The 9,291-nt window shown below is 40.9% G+C and overlaps 1 protein-coding gene across 2 annotated transcripts; it reads left to right on the forward strand.

Annotated features, from left to right (window-relative positions):
- Positions 1-1,571: 1,571 nt before the first annotated feature.
- On the forward strand, positions 1,572-9,131 carry ZNF639 (zinc finger protein 639). Of its 2 annotated transcripts, XM_062582342.1 has the most exons (6): positions 1,572-1,680; positions 2,170-2,308; positions 2,748-2,816; positions 3,405-3,512; positions 4,346-4,483; positions 4,790-9,131. In XM_062582342.1, the coding sequence occupies exons 3-6, from the start codon at positions 2,759-2,761 to the stop codon at positions 5,908-5,910; spliced, it is 1,425 nt and encodes a 474-aa protein (XP_062438326.1). In that variant the 5' UTR covers positions 1,572-1,680; positions 2,170-2,308; positions 2,748-2,758; the 3' UTR covers positions 5,911-9,131. The 2 variants fall into 2 exon arrangements, with proteins under 2 accessions (XP_062438326.1, XP_062438327.1); XM_062582343.1 differs by lacking the exon at positions 2,748-2,816.
- The last annotated feature ends 160 nt before the right edge of the window (positions 9,132-9,291 follow it).

Here is a 9,291-nt window from a genome sequence, read left to right on the forward strand (position 1 = left end):
TTTGTCTCACCGAGCAGGATACTGAATTCAAATGAAAATTTCTCGGTACAGGTACATTTCTTAAATTTCTAAGGGCTTGGTCAATGTGCTTGGTCAATGTGTCTTTGATGCGATAGCTTTATGTTCATACTACTTACTATCAAAACTTCTGCGTGATCATATGAAACTTTCTACATGGTACTAACCAAATCAGATCACCGTAAAGAGGCATCTTCCAGCTTTCAGGACTAAGGCTGAGGGTAGGATTTTAAAAACAGCACAAGTTTCAACTTTCAACTAATGAATTAAACTGAGGATAGAAACAAGGTATAACTTTACTGTTGCTCCAAAGATTAATATATTAGGGATGTTGCATATTCTCTATTTAATTGAAAACTTGATTTCAAAATTAGGTAACTGCAGGCTAAGCCGGAGCGTAATAGCTCAGTAAATGGATCACATGGTAGAAGTCCATCATCTGCTTGAAGTCATCACACTGAATGACTGTAATAGTCTCCCTTGTAAATAATAAGCAAAGAACCATAAATAATGGCTTTTTATTTCTCAAATCAAAAAGGTGCCGTCCTAAATATCCTGCTTTGTGAGGAAACGTATCACGTACCTTTTTTTTTTTTTTTTTTTTTTGTGTGTGTGTGCCGTGGGGGGGGGGAAAGGCAAAAGAGAAGTGAGTAAAAAGGGGTGCGGGGAAGACGGTGTTTTCTTTTGATTTTAAGCTTGAAAAGTCTTGAAGAGGGGTGCGCTGCCTATTTTAATTTCTCTAACTTCTCTGTTCCTCTTGGCTCTGCAGCAGCCTTAAGGGACGGCGAGGGAGGGCACCACCGGCGGCGGGCGCCTCTGCCCGCCGCGCCCGCGCAGCCGAGCGAGGGGGTGCGGGTGGTTCGGCTTCGGTTGCCCCCGCCGCTTTGGGGTCAAAACGCGGCAGAAAGCGCCGAGCCGGGCGACGCGCCGGCGTTAGGGCGGCGGGAGGCGCCAGGGGGCGCCGTGGCGGCGCGGCGCGGCCCGACCAGGCCCGGCGCGGCCCGGTCCGCCCTTTCCCTTCCCCCGCCGGGAGCGCCGCATCCGGAGGCGGCTGCGGCCCGGCGCCGGGCGCGGAGCGGAAGGTGAGTCCCCGCGGCGAGCGGCCGCCCGCAGGCCCGCGGGAGCGCCGCGGCTCCGCCAGCGCCCGCCTTCCCCTGCAGCCTGCCGGCCGCGGCCCGGCGCGCCGCCGCTCTCCCGCCCGCCCCCATTTTGCCCCGCGGCCCGGCGCCATTTGACGCGCGGGCCGCCCCGAGGCGGGGGCGCTGCGGCAGCCTCGCCTCGCCTCCCCGCCCCGCCATCCCCACGGCCCCCCGAGAACCGCCACAGTCACTCACGCGCCGCGGCGTGCTCGGGCCCGCGCTGGCCGCGCTCCCGCCGCCCTCTCAGAGCCCGGCGGGGCGGTGCCTGCCTTCTGCCGCCGCCGCCGCGCCCGGCTCCTGCGCCGGCCCCGGCCGCGGGCGAGGCCGCGGGCGAGGCCTCGGCGGGGCGCCCGTGCCAGCGCTCCCCGCGGGGCCCGTTCACATTTACCGGTGGTTGTGGCCGGTTCACGGGCAACGGGCTGAGCTGCCGTGAGCGGCGCCGGAGCTGCTGTCTCACCGCGTTGTGAGGTTGTTCTCCTGCAAGCGAAAACGCGGTGGCAATAGTGGATGTTGCTTGATTGTGGTATGCTGTTAAAGAACCGTTTCTCCGTGTTGTTCTCCCGTTAAAGTCAAATTACGATGCAAGCAAATCATTCAGCCTCGTGAGAACGGCTTGTGTTTGGTGAGGGCACGCTTTCCCTGCTTTTGCTGCAGGTGCATAGCGTTAGCGTTGCAAGACCTGGATCCCGTCAGTGCCTTGCTGCTGCGGCGAACCACGTTTTGATTTGCAGTCCTTCTTCACAACCACCTGGGCCCGTAGAGAGTCTAAGTGGTCTTGGTGTTGTCCTCATCACAAGCTTCTCTTGCCAGGAACTACCAAGAGCAGCAAGAGCTAACTGGCCTAGGACAAAAGGCAAATAATCATTGCATGCGTGTACCTTATGAATTGTGGTGCGCTAAAACAAAGCCTTTATCCGTTTCTTCTGTTATTCTCTGGCTTCAGTTTCCGTAACTTTGGTGTTTGTAATATTTCTGCTCTTAATTCTGATATAGTTTTTATTTTGCGCTCAAGGTTTAAAGTGTTTTTAAAATGCTGCGACTCTACAGTTGAAGATTTTCTTATGCTGATGTGTTCACTATGGCTGGCAGCTGAACAGGCATCAACTTAGCTGCTGTTCCTCTTGCTGATACTGAAGAGCCTAGGGATTTTGGTAAGATGGGTAGCATGACTTCTGTTAGTGTTTTCAGCATAAAAATTTTGTCTGAAGTTCGCTGCCTCAGAAAAGAACTGTCGGGTGATTCCCAGCAAAGGGCAGTAGGATGCAGGAAAACTGCTGTGTGGGTCATGCTTCAGCACTTTAGTGACAAGATTTCTGACCTGGTAGTGTTCAAAGGTGAATCTCATTACTCTTTTTGTTCTAAGTCAGGAATATCAAATTAGAATTCACTATTGGTGTGCACTTGCTGTGTTTTTAACATTGTAACGAAACTGGCTTTGAGGAAAAAGGAGAGTAGGAAGGAAAAAAAAAAACTTGTGTAATGTTAGGGTTTTCAAAATGTTTCTCTTGTTTCCTAAAGTCATGGAGGATAAACCTGCTGCAGACAAATTTAACCAGTTTCTTAGATGTTTTCACTTTTTAATTAATTTAGACTGATTCAAAATGAACGAACATCCTAAAAAGAGGAAAAGGAAGACTTTACATCCTTCTCGATATTCAGGTTGGTCCAGAGCTTAACTTATGCACACTTTAATAAGATTAGTTTTCCTCAAAGTAATTACTTTGTTATGAGAAAGGTCCGTATGTGATAACATTTGGAAAAACAGTAACACAAAGAGTGGGATAAGAGGCCTTGGCCTGAGTATGCAGAGTACCTGATCTGATCTTTTGGGATAAAGTCACTTTTAGTCAGTTTTGGTCTATACTCCTTGCAAGTTGGAAAACTTGCTCAAGCTATTAAATGAAGATGATTCTACTAGCAGGCAGTGGAAGAAATTTAGTAAGAGCTTGGGGGGGGGATATCGAAAATACTCGGCACTGAACTAACAGTGCTGCTGTTACTGTCTTCAGTAGGAGCAGAATTTTGACTGATAACAACTATATCTGATAGCTTGAACTTCATGGGCAGCAATTGAAAGTTGTAGATCATTATAGGAGTGTTATCTGGCCAGCAGAGAGTTCTTGAGCATTCTCACAGTATGAGAAGTAAAAATGTGGCCAGCGAGGAGAATTTTGATGAATGTTAAATACATATGTAGCTGCATCAATTTGCTACTATAAAAATTCTCTTATTTCTTTTTGCGTCTAGATTCTTCAGGTGTAAGCAAATACATAGACAATAGTGGAATTTTTTCTGACCACTGTTATAGTGTCTGCTCTATGAAACAGCCAGATATCAAGTTTTCCGATAACAGAGGTAAGAGTTATGTTTTAGGGTGTTGGTACAATCCTTGAAGTGCGTCAAACTGCTGTTCAGAAAAATAAATAGAGAATATAAAATGTACAGCAGTTGACTTTGAGCATCAGTCTGATTTGATATGCCTTGGGCTGATGGAATGTTGTTTAATCATTATAACTGAAATACAATTTTCAAAGGAAAAAGAAAAGTGACCACAAAAAAGATCCTTCAGTTTTACAGTATTTAGACTGTTAGACTTCTTTAGCTAAATATCATTAATTGAGTGATGTCAAGCTGACTGAACCAAGAATTCAGATTAAATTTACCAGTAATTTTACTAAACTGTACTTAATGAAAACAAAACACATTTTTATACAGCATCTGCTAGCTGATACCAAGTTCAGCATACTGGACAGAGCAAATATAAGGATGGATTTTTATTATGTTTTCTTCCTTTCACTCTAATAAAATTAGCAGCAGGTTTCCAGAAGTCTTGCAAAGTATTCGACTTTAAAATATGATGACTATAAAAGAACTGACATAAGAAATATTTACATTTTTTGCCTCTTTCAAATTCTAAAGTTTCATTTAAGGCGTTTAACTTTTTTCCATTTATAACCAATTGACAGGTTTTTTGCTAAAATATAGAGACAGAGTTGCTACCCTTTGGTGTCTTTTTTTTTTTTTTTGACTATATGTATGGAAGTAATTTGTACAGAACATATTGTTACTATCTTTAATATAGGTTATGATGCTGTTCAGTATATAAATTTATGCAACTGGTGTAAGTAGTAAATAAGATCTAGGGTTAAAAAAATAATGACAAGAAAATCCTTATTTTATCTTTATAGGTAGATTCCACAGTCCTGCGCAAAGTCTAGATACTGATGATGATGGGAGTCCAGTGCATGCTGGAACTTCTCAGTGGAGTGGATCACATTCAAATGTTGTGGGGATGCACTATACAGACCCCAAAAAGAAAGATAAAGGTAAATTTAAATGTGTGTTTTCAGGAACATGAGACCCTCCTTAGTTGCTGGGAAGCTGGAGAATATAGATGTTGACTTTTCATGTAGTTATGTTTTCCCTTTCTACTTTGACAGAAGAGATGAAGGATTCATAGTTTACATTATTTATTTGCTAATTAAACACAAAATGTTTACTATTTTGGCTAGTGAAAAATAACAGCTTTTTACATTTGTAAGCTGATACTGCTATTTGAAAAGTTAAATATAAATCCCAGTGTTTTGCAGGGGTTTTTTTTTGAATCTTTTATCGTCTATTTCCTCTTTCAGAAAAAGCTGCTAGTAATGGAATGTACAAGGATATATGCGATTCACCTATATTCAGTGACAGCCCTACAGAAGAAGAGAAACCCCTTGATATTCAAACTGTAGAAATTTCTACAACAGAGGTTAATGCTGTAGAAGTTCATGATATAGAAACACAAACTGTTTCACCTGAGAAGCTAGAAGCTGAAGACCTAGAGGAAATCCCTGTTGAAACCTGTAAAATCTTTGAGAAGAACCAGGCTTTGAATATCACAGCTCAGCAGAAATGGCCTTTGCTGAGGGCCAACAGCAGTGGTTTATATAAGTGTGAGCTCTGTGAGTTTAATAGCAAGTACTTTTCTGATTTAAAGCAGCACATGATTCTGAAGCATAAAACATGTACAGACACTCATGTCTGTAAAGTTTGTAAAGAGAGTTTCTCCAGCAAAGTACAGCTTATTGAACATGTCAAACTACACGAGGAGGATCCATACATCTGTAAATATTGTGATTACAAAACAGTAATATTTGAGAATCTGAGTCAGCACATAGCAGACACTCACTTCAATGACCACCTTTATTGGTGTGAGCAGTGTGATATGCAGTTCTCTTCAAGCAGCGAGTTGTACCTGCACTTCCAGGAACACAGCTGTGACGAGCAGTATTTGTGTCAGTTCTGTGAGCATGAAACGAATGATCCAGAAGATTTGCATAGCCATGTGGTGAATGAACATGCATGCCGACTGATAGAGTTAAGTGACAGCTATAATAATAAAGAGCGTGGACAGTATAGTCTCATAAACAAAATCAGCTTTGACAAATGCAAAAACTTCTTTGTATGCCAAGTGTGTGGGTTTAGGAGCAGGCTGCACACAAATGTCAACAGGCATGTGGCTATTGAACACACCAAAATATTCCCTCATGTTTGTGATGACTGTGGGAAGGGCTTTTCAGGTATGTTGGAATATTGCAAGCATTTAAGCTCTCACTTATCTGAAGGGATTTATTTGTGTCAATACTGTGAATATTCAACAGGACAGATTGAAGACCTTAAAACTCATTTGGATTTTAGGCATTCAGCAGATTTACCTCATAAATGTACTGATTGTTTAATGAGGTTTGGAAATGAAAAAGATCTTTTTTAAGTCACCTTCAGATACATGACACAGCGTAATTAATGCTTTTTCGCTGTAATCAATTTGTTAGAATGGGATTTATTTCCAGTCAGTCACTAAAATGGGAAATTAAATACAATTTAATAGCAATTGTACAATGGAAAATATTAATATTTTGCTCTTTTATCAACAAAACACGTATAACAACTTGGTGTTGTGAATTTTCTTACTTAGGGGTTTCCATAGGAATAATCATATTTACAGTGTGATGGATCAGATACTGGGGGGGAGGGATGGTGGGAGTAGTTGCATGTTGTAATAGCAATTCTGAAGGTCATCCTGTATTTTCATGTTTAATATGTAAGAGCAGCATTCTCAAGAGTTTAAAAAGGGACAAAGAGAAAGCCAACATCTAGTTTCATGCTTAAGTAACTGTATTTACCATAGCAGTCTCACTTGCATACTGAACTCGTTACCCTCTGCAGCAGCAGGTCAGCGTGCTTACGTTTAGCAAATTGCACTGGCCTGCCAAAGATAAGCGTGTTCTAAAAATTCTCAGGCATGCAAGTCTCCAAATTCATTTGTCAGCCTGCATTTCCCCCCTCTCCCTTTTTTTGATAAGCTTTCAAAATTTACTTATTTTCTTGGAGTACCTATCCTACCTCATCATTCACTTCCTGTCTTTCTCCGTTTAACGTTTAATTTTGACTCCTATCTGTGGAACTACCCAGCAATACTCTAGTTCCTCATTTTCTCCCACACTTTTACTACAGACTTCCCACATTGTTGGGAATTCCCTTCAGTTATCTTCAGCCCCTATCTTTCTTTTGATGCACCAATGAGACATATTGCCTGTGTGTAGATTGGGTCACATTTTAAGGAGCAATTGTAAGGGATTTGTCAGGTGATCCAGCTGAGAATGTACAAAGAGCGTGATCTTCATATGTAAAATGTTTAACTTAGCTGTCACTAAAAGGATGTGTGTCACTAGCATCATTTAGAGCAAGACTATTAGTTTGTAATTATAATAATTCTGTAACTTTGTAATTAGCTTTCCACCACTGATAATTGGAGGATAGTTATTTTAATTCTGTAAATTTTAAATGATCTCCAGGTACTGTTTTAAAGCACTGGCACAGTACATAAATTCTGTTAACTTTAATCACTTTCAAATGATTTTGCACATCACATTGAATAGTGCTGTCTTTATAATATAATCTTTAAAAGTGAATTTTTAAGCTTCATTCGATAGCTGTATTTCTGATTGACTGATGCTCAGGCTGAGAATAAGGATGAGATCATTTATATTGTGCTAGTTATTGGGGTGAAATTACCCCTAAGTAAGCGGTGGAGATTACATTGCTTTCTGTACTGATTGTAAATTTGTAATGTAAGATTGTCTAATGAAAGCTTTGTATAAATATAGTTCATGTATAAAACATTTCTTGAACGGTGAGATTTGGTGTTAGTAGCAGCAAGGTGCGCAAGAGTCTGCATTGAGTTTTTAAAGCTAAGGACAAAAATTGGCTTAATACAGTCAGTGTATGGAAGTTCGGTTTCTAGAGCCATTAGCATCTGTTGCTTTGCAGGTGGCAAGACCATTTTCATCATTTTGAAATGCTGGTTTACTACTAAATGTTCGTGTAGTCATTGAAAAGAACAACCTGATCGTATCATGATTGTATTTTATTAATCTATTTATGGACAGTGACAATGTCTGTAGCAGAATTGCTAACTTCCTATTTTGAACATGTTTATCCTGGCTGGCTTAATATGGTAGCAATAACACAGTTAAAGTAATTACAAGAATTCTTTTAGATATAGAAAGTTAATTTTGCTCATATTGGTGTAACTGAGAGGGGAGAACGTTTGTCCTTCTCTTGCAAGCTGCTCCTGGTGACACAGGTGGAATGGCATTGATAAGTGCTGGAAAGAAAGCCACTTCTTGGGAGACAGACAGAAAGATAGGGCAACGCTCTGGAAGGCACAAGAGAATAGTGGGCTTAAGTGTGTCTTGTCAAGGAAGTGTGGTTTTGTAAGCCCATGCAGCACTGTGACACAGAAAACTTGGCTGTCTCCTGAATAACTTCAGGTCTCTAATTTTTGGCTTGTGTTTGTTTTTAATCTGTAAAATAGGAATTAAAAGACTATATCATAGGAGTGTTATGAAGACAACTCATTTTTAACAAAAATGCACACCCATGTGTCTCATTAGGAAATCTATTCAAGTTTGTCCAAGGTTGAATTTTATCAATAAGGGAATAATGTTAGGGTGTTTTTTGTTTTGTTTTGTTTTGTTTTTTTTTTTAAGTGTCTATCAGAAGGTAAATGGAAGTTAGCATGAACAGCTGGTCTCATTTTACCTTAGCAAGACTAGAAATAGCATATTTGCTTCCAAATGATTGCATGCTAAAACATGCAAGTATGTTAAGTAATAGAAAAAGGTAAGTCGAGTCTGTCAAGTTGGAAGGCCAACTATTGTACATGTCAGGGACTGTTTGTTGTTCCCTACTGAAGGAGTCTACAAGGTAGCTGTGCATTAAAGAGGAGAGTTTGGTTTATTTACATGAACTGCAAAGTGAAGGGACAGTGTTCTGAGATCGCTGCATTGAGTGAATTGAGAAGACTTGAATGCTGCCAGAGACTTACCTTGTCTTTATCCCTATAGCTTGAACAATTCTTGGTCTTGAATTAGAGAAATTACCTGTAGTAGTCAGAATGGAATTATGCCAATATATTTTTTTCTATGAAAGAGTAAATACGTAGGTCAAATTCAATTTTTTGTTGCAGTGAAACCTGCAAGGTGCACCTGTTTCAGTAACAGCTTTCTATCTGGAAGCTTTACAGAATCACAAGACTGGCTTCAGAAATAATTTGTATTTGGTTGTCTTCAGGATTTTAAGCCTTTAGCTTAAACGTGCGTTGTGTACTTGATCTTTCTCAATCATGCTAGTTACTGAACAAGAGAACTTTTCATGTGAAAGATTCTGCTGACTTCAAAATGAAAAACCAACTATCACAGGAACGTAAAACATAGTAAGTTAGTAATTCTAGAATGATGTGTTCTCCATAATGCTTATTAAGTGCTGTAGATTCTTATTGTTGTTTGTGCTTGTGCTCATTTTCCTATGCTCTTTCATGGTGATGTATCAAATGTATAAATTAGCAGTGCTTCTTAACTCTTTAAAGTACTTTAGCTTTTGTCATTTTAGTTAATGGCTGACTTTGATTAAACTATGGTGCTGCCAGTATTCAGGTATCCAAAGTCATGTTTTTTTTGTGTATAGATTTTTACGAAAAATTTCAAGGGTGCGGAAGCTGTGAGCGCTCACAATCTCCAGGATGAAGTGGGAGAGAGCAGACAGCTTGCAAGCAGTGCAAGATCCAGTGTAAATACAAAAGCCCTCACTG

Source organism: Rhea pennata, chromosome 9, assembly GCF_028389875.1.
Source record: "Rhea pennata isolate bPtePen1 chromosome 9, bPtePen1.pri, whole genome shotgun sequence".
Taxonomy (NCBI): Eukaryota; Metazoa; Chordata; class Aves; order Rheiformes; family Rheidae; genus Rhea; species Rhea pennata.

Excerpts from the sequence above, each read along its gene's own strand:
- ZNF639 (XM_062582342.1), top strand. The coding sequence starts at position 2,759 with ATGAACGAACATCCTAAAAAGAGGAAAAGGAAGACTTTACATCCTTCT. Across the intron at positions 2,817-3,404 it reads ACATCCTTCTCGATATTCAG|ATTCTTCAGGTGTAAGCAAA; the intron begins GTTGGTCCAGAG and ends TTTTGCGTCTAG. Across the intron at positions 3,513-4,345 it reads CAAGTTTTCCGATAACAGAG|GTAGATTCCACAGTCCTGCG; the intron begins GTAAGAGTTATG and ends TTATCTTTATAG.